Below are 14,252 nucleotides of genomic sequence, written 5' to 3'. Positions count from 1 at the left end.
TTTTTTTTAAAATAATTTGAACTAAACAAAGTAAAAAAATTTCTGTGCTCGAAATAAAGGGAATTAATTATAAAAGTTGTTCGTAATTTAAATCACTTAAGTTAAACAATATTGACTCTTAAATTGTATGTATGCTGGTTTGCCCTTTAAAAAAGTTTCCCTGTATGTAGAAATGGCCCACAATGTTACAGTTTTATAATTCATCATTATTAATGCAAATTTATTTAAAAATAAAACATTTGCTTAACTTTTTAACATACATATTTATTAAAGGCATTTGTTTGAAACAATATATTGTATTTGCGTACATAATAGTATAATATTTATATAACATAAATTGAGTCTTTTTTAAATAATAAACTAAAAATATGTTGAATGTATTATTAAAATCTGAGACTAGATAATTATACTGGCTAATTATAAATATTATATAGTATCTTTACATATAAAAAATTAACATTTAATAACGAAATTAGAAAGAAAATTATAGCATTTTCTTAATAAAAAAAAAATATGATATAGTTCTTAATTTTGCGAAATATTCTTATAATAATAACATTATTTAAATTATGTAAATTTTTATTTAGAAAAGGCAAGTTAATGTGTATGTAGTTAATTAAACCTAAAGGCTATCGCATTTATAGATATATTTCCTTATATATTTATAACTATTCAAAAAAATTTCTATATCTAACATCGTAATTTAAATTTGTGCACATTTGAAAGAGTACAAAGAAAATGCAAAAATGCAAAATGTACTAAGAAAGTACAAGAAAATATATTTTTGCTTTACTGATGTGTATTTATACACACAAAAACAAACAAATCATATTAAACATAAAACATATATTTTAAATTCACAATTAATAAATTATTTTTTTTAACTTCTTTCGTTATTTTTAGGAAATTCATACATTCCCTTTACGCAATTCCACCTTACATCCCATTACGCAATTCCACACCATCTTCAAATATTAGTAACTGAAATAATAATTGTAATTAATAAATGTAATTATTTTTTCACTTAAAAAAAAGGAACTTAATCACTACTTTTTACAACTTCATTTCATTTGACTACGTTTCTGTTCTTCGCGCGCATTTCTTCTGTCAAAAAATGAAAACAATATCCAATTTGCGCTCTTCATATCGTTCTTCCGTAGTAAAAAAATTGAAGACCGTTCGTGGTGGTGAAACGTTCCGTTCGATGTGGTGGGATCATTTTCACTCAGTTGGTGTGTCTATTACAACACAAACAACCTTGCTTGGTTCTGGTGTAGTAAATTATTGAGAGTGCGTTGGTTGGTTTGTTTTCTGTTTACATTTAAGTTACCGTTCTTCTAAGTATTTTTTGGTGTTGTGGCAGCACCAAAAAATATAATAAAAAGAACTGTCAACAAGGCACAAAGGAGACAACAATATCCGCAGTTCCCGCCAGTAGTAGTTTGGACAAAGACAAAGCAGCACGTGAATAAAACGAAAAAACACAAATTTTAACTTTAAGAATATTTTATAATAACTAAGTATAAGAAATAAATAAACTTATCCATTACCAATACGGAGTGTTCAATTCGAAATAAAACCCAACATAACAAACCACTACATTGGTGACCAAGCCGACGCCGAATATAAAAAATGGCTACTCAAGAGCAGAAGATAACCGAAGACACTAACCCAATCAACGAAAACGCAACAATCACTGCAATAAAGCTGCCGATGCCAACATTAATAAAAAACAACATTGACCTTTGGTTTATTCAGTTGGACTACTGGTTCCAAGTCAACAACATAAAGGGTGATACTCAAAAGTTTGGCACAGTTATCGCAGCATTGGATGCATCGCTGTTAGAACAGATTTATAACACAATACAGAATCCACCAGCAACTCAGAAGTACCAAGCTATCAAGCAAGCAATAATAAAAAACTTTGCGGATAGTGAACAAAAACGCATACAAAAATTAGTTAGTGGTTTACAGCTTGGGGATAAAAAGCCATCCCATCTTTTAAACGAATTGCAACGTATTAGTGGAAGCAAACAAGACGAACAATTACTGAAAGGGTTATGGTTACAACGTCTTCCTGTAGAAGTACAGACATGTCTAGCCACAATTCAAGTGGAACTACCTAAGATGGCGGAATTGGCAGACAACATAACCGAAACAATCCGTATAAACTCAACAATGCAAGGAACTTACGTCAATGCAGCTAACGTCCCTGCAGCAGCTCATATTCAACGTGATGCACAAATCATACAACTTCAACGAGAAGTGACCAGACTGACGAAAATGGTCTCGAAATTATCAACCGAACACCGCTCAAGAACAAATCAACGTTCACGTTCAACATCCAGAAACCGGCAATGTCATGATGATAGTGAAGAAAAGAGCAGTACAAATTGTTGGTATCATAGAACATATGGGTCAAATGCAAAAAATTGCAAGCAGTCATGCGCATATGGCACAAAAAACTAAAACCGACTTCGTCTACGGCGGCAGAGGAAGTTGTAAACGAAACATCTACAAGACTGTTCGTCTATGACAATAAGACAAAAAAATCATTCCTAATTGACACGGGTGCAGATGTTTCACTTATTGCCGCCAAACAAAAAAATTCAAATACAAACAATAATAACGAAAGAATACTCTACGCAGCAAATGGTTCTACGATCAAAACATTTGGTGAAATAGAGATAACTCTAGCTCTTGGCTTACGAATAAATTTTACATGGCCATTTATTATCGCAGATGTAAACACTTCAATCATCGGTGCAGATTTTTTAAATCATTTCGGATTAATAGTAGACATAAAAATGAAACGATTGATCGACACATCAACAAAGATTTTCTCAGCCGCAAGCGAACGTAAGGTAAATGCGCAAAAAATATCAACTGTGAACACATCTTGCAAAATTGCAGATCTACTAAAAGAATACATCGACATCACTAAACCAACACCGACAAATCGCCAGGTGACAAAAGTCACTCACCACATATTAACAAAAGGTCCACCAATATGTGAGAGACCACGTAGGTTACCTCCAGACAAGCTAGCAGCAGCAAAAAGAAGAATTCCAAAACTTAGTCACAGCCGGAATATGCCGTCCATCAAGCAGCAATTGGGCTAGCCCCTTACATATGGTAAAAATACCAGACGGTAGTTGGAGACCTTGCGGAGATTACCGTCGCTTAAATGCAATCACCATCCCAGATCGTTACCCAGTTCCTCACATACATGATTTTGCACACATGTTATATAACCAAAAAGTTTTTTCAACCATCGACCTGATTAAGGCATATCACCAGATACCAGTTGAACCGGGGGATATTCCAAAAACGGCGATCATAACTCCATTTGGATTATTTGAATTTACTAACATGACATTCGGACTTTGCAATGCAGGTCAAACATTTCAACGCTTCATTCACGAAGTATTACGAGATCTCGAATTCGCCTTTGCCTATATTGACGACGTCATTATTGCATCAGCAAACGAGGAAGAGCACAGGCAACACTTGCAACAAGTATTCGAACGATTCAGAAAACATGGTTTAATAATAAACGTATCAAAATGCGTTTTTGCTCAAAACACAGTAAAATTTCTTGGTTATCTCATCAGTGAAAAGGGCATTCAACCTCTACCAGATCAAGTGAAGAGCATCAGCGAGTACCCGCTTCCAACAAAAACAAAAGAATTAAGAAGATTTCTAGCATTACTTAACTTTTATCGCAGGTTCGTACCAAACGCTGTAGATTCTCAAACTGCACTTCAACAAATGATAAAAGGAAACAAGAAGAACGACAACACACCGTTATGCTGGACCGAAGTGAACAAAACAATCTTCCAAAAATGTAAAGATGAACTAACAAACTCGACACTACTTGTTCATCCGTCAAAAACTGCTACGCTTGCATTACAAGTAGACGCCTCGGATAAAGCTCTCGGCGCAGTTCTTCACCAAGTGACAGACAGCACGTTCCAACCACTCGGTTTTTTCTCTAAACGATTAACAGATACACAAAAACGATACAGCACATACGATCGTGAGTTGTTAGCCGCATATCAGGGCATAAAACATTTTCGACATATGTTAGAAGGTCGCGAATTCGTATTAATAACTGACCACAAGCCACTCACGTTCGCATTCCAGCAAAAGTCCGACAAGGCTTCACCACGTCAAGTCCGACAGCTTGATTATATAGGTCAATTTACAACGAATATCGTTCATGTCAGCGGAAAAGACAACATCCCAGCAGATTTTCTCTCGCGGATAGATAGTATTAGCATCCCAAAAATCGACTACGATTGTATAATCGGATTACAACGATGTTGCCCACAACTACAAGATATCAAAAACAACAATTCCATCGAAATCAAACTTTTATCTTTACCAACAATATCAGATAAAATTTATTGCGAAGTTTCAACTGGGCGAATTCGTCCTTACATTCCGCAGAAATACCGGCTACATATCTTTAAAGCTACGCATGGGTTGTCTCATCCCAGCATTCGGGGCACAACAAAAATGATAGCTGAAAAATTTTTCTGGCCTTCTATAAATGCTGATATCAGAAACTGGACCCGACAATGTATCCCATGCCAACGTTCTAAAGTGCAACGTCACAACCGTTCACCTATTTGTCAATATGAACTCGGTGAACACAGATTCGAACATATAAACATAGATATCGTCGGCCCGCTACCACCATCAAACAACTGCACATATATATTAACCATCATCGACCGTTTCAGCCGATGGCCAGAAGCAATTCCGATCCCAGATCAAACAGCGGAAACCATCGCAAACGCACTGATTGCTCAATGGATCGCACGTTTTGGCGTACCCTTACGTATCACAACAGACCAAGGAAGACAATTTGAATCTTCATTGTTCAAACAACTAGCTGAAGTTATCGATTGCAAACACTTACGAACTACGAGTTACCATCCTCAAAGTAACAGAATTGTGGAACGATTTCACCGCACATTAAAAGCAGCCTTAATGTGCTACCAAACAATTTCTTGGGCAGAAGTTTTACCAATAGTATTGTTAGGTCTACGCACGACTTTTAAACCAGACATTGGAGCTTCTGCTGCTGAAATGCTATATGGCCAAACTCTACGTTTACCGGGCGAAATAGTAAGCAACCCTAGCCACAGAAATATAAATCAACACGATTTCATAACCAAACTAAGAGAACAAATGCAGAGCGTCAAGGCAACGTTGGTATCGCATCATATAGACCGAGGCTACCACATCCAACCGGCTCTAAGCTCAGCCACGCATGTATTTATACGAAATGACAAGGTAAAACCACCATTGACGCAACCTTACGATGGTCCTTACCAAATACTAGAGCGAAATGACAAGACGTTTAGAATACTGATCGAAAACAAAGAACAAACAGTTAGCATAGATCGTCTTAAAGCTGCTTTCATATGTCCCGATACAGACATTGACATCCACAACAAATCAATGGTATACCACATCCAAACAACGTTAATGGCGACCAGTCTGTGCGACCAAATACAACAGCTAACCTGACAAAATCAGGACGCAACGTTCGCTTTCCAACCAAATTTAGTGACTCATCACTTAGGGGGGAGTACTGTGGCAGCACCAAAAAATATAATAAAAAGAACTGTCAACAAGGCACAAAGGAGACAACAATATCCGCAGTTCCCGCCAGTAGTAGTTTGGACAAAGACAAAGCAGCACGTGAATAAAACGAAAAAACACAAATTTTAACTTTAAGAATATTTTATAATAACTAAGTATAAGAAATAAATAAACTTATCCATTACCAATACGGAGTGTTCAATTCGAAATAAAACCCAACATAACAAACCACTACAGATCATGTTACATTTATGAATGCAGTTGACTCATGTAGTTACAAATGCATGTGTAACATAATGCGCGAGCCAAGCGATAAAGCATGTATGGTCGTTGCACTAACATGACAGTAGTTTTTTATGTTGGGGTTATTTATTTATCATCCGTATTGTAATGATAAGTTATTAACACTCCTTATTGGTAATGGTTAAGTTTATTTATTTCTTATACTTATTTATTATAAACTATTCTTAAAGTTAAGATTTGTTTTTTTTTGTTTTATTCACGTGTTGTTTTTCTTTTTCCAAACTACTACTGGCGGGAACTGCGGCTATTGTTGTCTCCTTTGTGCCTTGTTGACAGTTCTTTTTTTTATTTTTTGGTGCTGCCACAGTACTCCCCCCTAAGTGATGGAGTCACTGAATTTGGTTGGAAAGCTAACGTTGCGTCCTGATTTTGTCAGGTTAGCTGTTGTATTTGGTCGCAGAGACTGGTCGCCATTAACGTTGTTTGGAGTGTGGTATACCATTGATTTGTTGTGGATGTCAATGTTTGTATCGGGACATATGAAAGCAGCTTTAAGACGATCTATGCTGACTGTTTGTTCTTTGTTTTCGATCAGTATTCTAAACGTCTTGTCATTTCGCTCTAGTATTTGGTAAGGACCATCGTAAGGTTGCGTCAATGGTGGTTTTACCTTGTCATTTCGTATAAATGCATGCGTGGCTGAGCTTAGAGCCGGTTGGATGTGGTAGCCTCGGTCTATATGATGCGATATCAACGTTGCCTTGACGCTCTGCATTTGTTCTCTTAGCTTGGTTATGAAATCGTGTTGATTTATATTTCTGTGGCTAGGGTTGCTTACTATTTCGCCATATATCATTTCAGCAGCAGAAGCTCCAATGTCTGGTTTAAAAGTCGTGCGTAGACCTAACAATACTATTGGTAAAACTTCTGTCCAAGAAGTTGTTTGGTGGCACATTAAGGCTGCTTTTAATGTGCGGTGAAATCGTTCCACCATTCCGTTACTTTGAGGATGGTAACTCGTAGTTCGTAAGTGTTTGCAACCGATAACTTCAGCTAGTTGGTTGAACAATGAAGATTCAAATTGTCTTCCTTGGTCTGTTGTGATACGTAAGGGTACGCCAATACGTGCGATCCATTGAGTAATCAGTGCGTTTGCGATGGTTTCCGCTGTTTGATCTGGGATCGGAATTGCTTCTGGCCATCGGCTGAAACGGTCGATGATGGTTAATATATATGTGCAGTTGTTTGATGGTGGTAGCGGGCCGACGATGTCTATGTTTATATGTTCGATTCTGTGTTCAGCGAGTTCATATTGACAAATAGGTGAACGGTTGTGACGTTGCACTTTAGAACGTTGGCATGGGATACATTGTCGGGTCCAGTTTCTGATATCAGCATTTATAGAAGGTCAGAAAAATTTTTCAGCTATCATTTTTGTTGTGCCCCGAATGCTGGGATGAGACAACCCATGCGTAGCTTTAAAGATATGTAGCCGGTATTTCTGCGGAATGTAAGGACGAATTCGCCCAGTTGAAACTTCGCAATAAATTTTATCTGATATTGTTGGTAAAGATAAAAGTTTGATTTCGATGGAATTGTTGTTTTTGATATCTTGTAGTTGTGGGCAACATCGTTGTAATCCAATTATACAATCGTAGTCGATTTTTGGGATGCTAATACTATCTATCCGCGAGAGAAAATCTGCTGGGATGTTGTCTTTTCCGCTGACATGAACGATATTCGTTGTAAATTGACCTATATAATCAAGCTGTCGGACTTGACGTGGTGAAGCCTTGTCGGACTTTTGCTGGAATGCGAACGTGAGTGGCTTGTGGTCAGTTATTAATACGAATTCACGACCTTCTAACGTATGTCGAAAATGTTTTATGCCCTGATATGCGGCTAACAACTCACGATCGTATGTGCTGTATCGTTTTTGTGTATCTGTTAATCGTTTAGAGAAAAAACCGAGTGGTTGGAACGTGCTGTCTGTCACTTGATGAAGAACTGCGCCGAGAGCTTTATCCGAGGCGTCTACTTGTAATGCAAGCGTAGCAGTTTTTGACGGATGAACAAGTAGTGTCGAGTTTGTTAGTTCATCTTTACATTTTTGGAAGATTGTTTTGTTCATTTCGGTCCAGCATAACGGTGTGTTGTCGTTCTTCTTGTTTCCTTTTATCATTTGTTGAAGTGCAGTTTGAGAATCTACAGCGTTTGGTACGAATCTGCGATAAAAGTTAAGTAATGCTAGAAATCTTCTTAATTCTTTTGTTTTTGTTGGAAGCGGGTACTCGCTGATGCTCTTCACTCGATCTGGTAGAGGTTGAATGCCCTTTTCACTTATGAGATAACCAAGAAATTTTACTGTGTTTTGAGCAAAAACGCATTTTGATACGTTTATTATTAAACCATGTTTTCTGAATCGTTCGAATACTTGTTGCAAGTGTTGCCTGTGCTCTTCTTCGTTTGCTGATGCAATAATGACGTCGTCAATATAGGCAAAGGCGAATTCGAGATCTCGTAATACTTCGTGAATGAAGCGTTGAAATGTTTGACCTGCATTGCAAAGTCCGAATGTCATGTTAGTAAATTCAAATAATCCAAATGGAGTTATGATCGCCGTTTTTGGAATATCCCCCGGTTCAACTGGTATCTGGTGATATGCCTTAATCAGGTCGATGGTTGAAAAAACTTTTTGGTTATATAACATGTGTGCAAAATCATGTATGTGAGGAACTGGGTAACGATCTGGGATGGTGATTGCATTTAAGCGACGGTAATCTCCGCAAGGTCTCCAACTACCGTCTGGTTTTTTTACCATATGTAAGGGGCTAGCCCAATTGCTGCTTGATGGACGGCATATTCCGGCTGTGACTAAGTTTTGGAATTCTTCTTTTGCTGCTGCTAGCTTGTCTGGAGGTAACCTACGTGGTCTCTCACATATTGGTGGACCTTTTGTTAATATGTGGTGAGTGACTTTGGTCACCTGGCGATTTGTCGGTGTTGGTTTAGTGATGTCGATGTATTCTTTTAGTAGATCTGCAATTTTGCAAGATGTGTTCACAGTTGATATTTTTTGCGCATTTACCTTACGTTCACTTGCGGCTGAGAAAATCTTTGTTGATGTGTCGATCAATCGTTTCATTTTTATGTCTACTATTAATCCGAAATGATTTAAAAAATCTGCACCGATGATTGAAGTGTTTACATCTGCGATAATAAATGGCCATGTGAAATTTCTTCGTAAGCCAAGAGCTAGAGTTATCTCTATTTCTCCAAATGTTTTGATCATAGAACCATTTGCTGCGTAGAGTATTCTTTCGTTCTTATTGTTTGTATTTGAATTTTTTTGTTTGGCGGCAATAAGTGAAACATCTGCACCCGTGTCTATTAGGAATGATTTTTTTGTCTTATTGTCATAGACGAACAGTCTTGTAGATGTTTCGTTTACAACTTCCTCTGCCGCCGTAGACGAAGTCGGTTTTAGTTTTTTGTGCCATATGTGCATGGCTGCTTGCAATTTTTTGCATTTGACCCATATGTTCTATGATACCAACAATTTGTACTGGTCTTTTCTTCACTATCATCATGACATTGCCGGTTTCTGGATGTTGAACGTGAACGTTGATTTGTTCTTGAGCGGTGTTCGGTTGATAATTTCGAGACCATTTTCGTCAGTCTGGTCACTTCTCGTTGAAGTTGTTCGATTTGTGCATCACGTTGAAATATGAGCTGCTGCAGGGACGTTAGCTGCATTGACGTAAGTTCCTTGCATTGTTGAGTTTATACGGATTGTTTCGGTTATGTTGTCTGCCAATTCCGCCATCTTAGGTAGTTCCACTTGAATTGTGGCTAGACATGTCTGTACTTCTACAGGAAGACGTTGTAACCATAACCCTTTCAGTAATTGTTCGTCTTGTTTGCTTCCACTAATACGTTGCAATTCGCTTAAAAGATGGGATGGCTTTTTATCCCCAAGCTGTAAACCACTAACTAATTTTTGTATGCGTTTTTGTTCACTATCCGCAAAGTTTTTTATTATTGCTTGCTTGATAGCTTCGTACTTCTGAGTTGCTGGTGGATTCTGTATTGTGTTATAAATCTGTTCTAACAGCGATGCATCCAATGCTGCGATAACTGTGCCAAACTTTTGAGTATCGCCCTTTATGTTGTTGACTTGGAACCAGTAGTCCAACTGAATAAACCAAAGGTCAATGTTGTTTTTTATTAATGTTGGCATCGGCAGCTTTATTGCAGTGATTGTTGCGTTTTCATTGATTGGGTTAGTGTCTTCGGTTATCTTTTGCTCTTGAGTAGCCATTTTTTTTTATATATTCGACGTCGGCTTGGTCACCAATGTAGTGGTTTTTTATGTTGGGGTTTATTTCGAATTTAACACTCCGTATTGGTAATGGATAAGTTAATTTAACACTCCGTATTGGTAATGGATAAGTTTATTTATTTCTTATACTTAGTTATTATAAAATATTCTTAAAGTTAAGATTTATGTTTTTACGTCTTATTCACGTGCTGCTTTTTCTTTTTCCAAACTACTACTGGCGGGAACTGCGGATATTGTTGTCTCCTTTGTGCCTTGTTGACAGTTCTTTTTATTATATTTTTTGGTGCTGCCACAACACCAAAAAATACTTGTAGAAGAACGGTAACTTAAATGTAAACAAAACAAACCAACCAACGCACTCTCAAAATAATTTACTACACCAGACCAAGCATGTTGTTTTGTGTTGTAAGTCGACCCACCACGAGTGAAAAGATCCACCACACCGAACGGAACGTTTCACCACCACGAACGGTCTTCAATTTTTTTACTACGGAAGAACGATATGAAGAGCGCAAATTGGATATTGTTTTGGTGTTTTGACAGAAGAAATACGCGCCAAAAACTAAGAAACGTAATCAAATCAAACGAAGTTATAAAAGGTAGTGAATAAGTTCCTTTGAAAAAATAATTACATTTATTAATTACAATTATTACTTCAGTTATTAATATTTGAAGATGGTGCGGAATTGCGTAATGGGATGTAAGGTATTTAAGGAAATGTATAAATTTCCTGAAAATAACGAAAGAAAGTAAAAAAAAATAATTTATTAATTGTGGATTTAAAATATATGTGTTATGTTTGATGTGATTTGTTTGTTTTTATGTGTATAAATACAAATCAGTAAAGCAAAAATATGTTTTCTTGTACTTTCTTTGTAAATTTTATATTTTCTTTGTACTCTTTTGAAATGTGCACAAATTTAAATTACAAAGATAGATATAGAAATTTTTTTCGAATAGGATATATATAAGGATATATATCTATAAATGCGATAGCCTTTCGGTTTAATTAACTACATACACCTTCACTTCCTTTTCTAAATAAAATTTTACATAATTTTATGTTATTATTATAAGAATATTTCTCAAAATTAAGTACTATATCATATTTTTATTTTTTATTAAGTAAAATGCTATCATTTTGTTTCTAATTTTGTTTTTAAATATTAATTTTTTATATGTACAGATACTATATAATATTTATAATTAGCCAGTACAATTATCTAGTCCCAGATTTTAATAATATATCCAACATAATTTTAGTTTATTATTCAAAAAAGACCTAATTTATGTTATATAAATATTAATAAATATGTTTGCATGTACGCAAATAAAATATATTGATTCAAACAAATGCCTTTAATAAATTTGTATATTAAAAAGTCAAGCAAATGTTTTATTTTTAAATAAATTTGCATTAATGATGATGAATTATAAAACTATAACATTGTGCGCTATTTCTACATATAGGGAAACTCTTTAAAGAACAAACCAGCATATATACAAATTAAGAGTCAATATTATTTAACTCAGTGATTTAAATTACGAATAATTTTTATAACTAATTTGCTTTATTTCGAGTACAGAAATTTTTTTACTCTATTTAGTTTAAATTATTTTAAAAAAATCAATGCATTCAGTACCATCAATCGTCCCCTTTCACCACACTTCGTACTTCGATGTGCTAAATAAAATTAGTAATAACATTTTTTGAAATATTTTCAATTAAAATTGTAAACACTTTTTTATTACATTTATTATTAACATAATATAATTATTCAAAATTTTTTTTTAATGAAATTAAAAAAATATTTAACAAAACAGTAAACATATTATAAACATTTACTTTTTCTATATTAATTCTTTTTCTGAATGGCGATACTCTTTGCAAATTATTTAAATAATAGAATCACTTTACAAAATTGTATTTTAAGTCAATTTTATTTTTGTACATTTAACAATTAAAACAGAAACATAATACAAAGCTAATTAATAATATTAATGTAATCATAATTAATTATTTTTAATTATTTATTAATTAATTATAATTAATATAATTATATTATAAAATATGGTTATTGCTTCAAATGTTTTTTTTATCGCATATAAATTTACAAACTGCTTTTAATGTACTAAAAGTATGGTTGAATCTATCAACCATATATTAGGTCTGTTCCACGAGCTACACATAGTAAACCATGAGTAAAACAGAAGTAAAGTACAAACTGAGAGCGTAACACAAATAAAGTGCCAGATTACGCTCTTTACACAAATTTTCATGGAACAGCTTTGTGTAAAGTCTGGTGAAAGCGGCTGTTTTTTGAAAAACAAAACAGTAGAAATAGAAATTGAAAAATAACAAACACATTAATAATAAAATAATTAATATATTTTATTTATTTATTTTTAAACTTATTTTAATATATTACATATTATTATTATTAGGACACATTATGTTAAAAACACATTTACTTTTAATATTATAGTCTTTATGTTTAATTAGAATTAAAAATTTATTTAAATAATGTAATTTTAAAGCTAAGGTAGAATTAAGTATATATTTATAAAATGTGATGTTAATATGTTAATTAGAATTAAGTTCTTTATTGCAATATTAATAAAATTAATTAATGAAAAATAAGCAATATACAAATAAACACAAACAAATATGCTAATAAATTTATTGTTTTCATCACAGATGGCTTGCAAGCATAATGAAATATTTCCTTTTCTGTCAATGTAGTCGTCCTTACGATCTCCAGGAGGATCAATAGTTATACGAGTGCCATCTAGGCAACCTGCAAAGTAACATGTATTAATATATATGCAGCGTTAATATGCACATAAATCCTTACTTATAACTTTTGGAAAATTGCATCGGAAAAATGTACTTGCTTCTTCCTTTTTTGATGTGCTAGGCCATGCAATTATATCCGGACACATGTTGCTAAAGAAAGTTATCATCCTTCTTATAACTCGGTTTACTGACGATAAAGAGAGATTAAAGCGATCTGATAAGTCTCTAAAACAACATGCTTCGTGACCAGCAAACCATAAAAAAACAGGAACGTGAGCTTCTGGAGAAATGTTCAGCTCACTTACTCGCAGTGCAATAAAGTCGGTACTATTTTGAAATTTTATAGCCAAAGAATTAAAAAGGCTCCGCGAAATGCGGAAATGAGTTTTGAATTCCTTGTCGTCATATTTGTAAACAACATCTTGTATATAATGTTTTATACACACACGTTTTCTTTTTTTTTATGTAATATCGAATACACCAATTCTACATTATCGTCAGAGTCACTATCTCGAAGTGTATTAACTACGTTATATTCTGGTTGTGTTGTGTTACTTAAATCACTTAATAAAATATTTATTATGTTTTTATCCATTTCAATATTTATTTATTACAGTTGTTACAATTAAAGATGCAGAATTTTTTTATATTCACAAATGCCGCGCAAACAAACAATACAAAAATTTGAATTTAAACCATAACAGCTGATTTACACATAAACACAAATTTTACTTCATATAAAATGCATGAGTAAAGTCTGTGTAATATTTTCAAATTTCGACAGGGATGTTACGCTCTCTCAGATGCTCTCATTTACTCACAAATTTGTTCGTGGAACGCACTTGTGTATACACAGTGTTACTCAAAGTTACTATGTGTAGCTCGTGGAACAGACCTATTATTGTAAAGTATAGATTTATATAATTTTATAAACATATATAATTTATAGAAAAACAACTTTTATTTTAACCAGTTTTCCTTGTTAATATTACCAAACATATTTAATGTACTAAAATGAAAAATATTAATAATCCTTTTGTAAAATGTATGCAATAAACAATAATACTACAGCCCTAAAAATTGACATAAGCTTGGTGATATGCATTGTGACCAAAATGTTATAAAAACTGAATTTTCTGAAAAATTTCTCACGTTATTCTCAGAGAGCAAGAGTTTCTATACAGATATTCTTTGCCTTACACAAAAAATTTGTGTAAAGAGCGTAGTTTACTTGTGTTTTACTCGAGTTTTACT

At 34.1% G+C, this 14,252-nt stretch overlaps 1 protein-coding gene across 1 annotated transcript; it reads right to left on the bottom strand.

The window, feature by feature from the left end:
• Positions 1 to 9,574: 9,574 nt before the first annotated feature.
• LOC119686637 lies at positions 9,575 to 10,180 on the bottom strand. Its single transcript, XM_038101107.1, has one exon. The coding sequence runs from the start codon at positions 10,178 to 10,180 to the stop codon at positions 9,575 to 9,577; it is 606 nt and encodes a 201-aa protein (XP_037957035.1).
• Positions 10,181 to 14,252: the final 4,072 nt, after the last annotated feature.

The sequence above is a fragment of the Teleopsis dalmanni genome, chromosome 1, assembly GCF_002237135.1.
Source record: "Teleopsis dalmanni isolate 2A chromosome 1, ASM223713v2, whole genome shotgun sequence".
NCBI classification, from domain to species: domain Eukaryota; kingdom Metazoa; phylum Arthropoda; class Insecta; order Diptera; family Diopsidae; genus Teleopsis; species Teleopsis dalmanni.
This window is presented reverse-complemented; position numbering and strand designations above follow the sequence as displayed.

What these genes read in the sequence shown, in the direction of transcription:
- LOC119686637 (XM_038101107.1), bottom strand. Translation starts at nt 10,180, where the DNA reads ATGGCTACTCAAGAGCAAAAGATAACCGAAGACACTAACCCAATCAAT.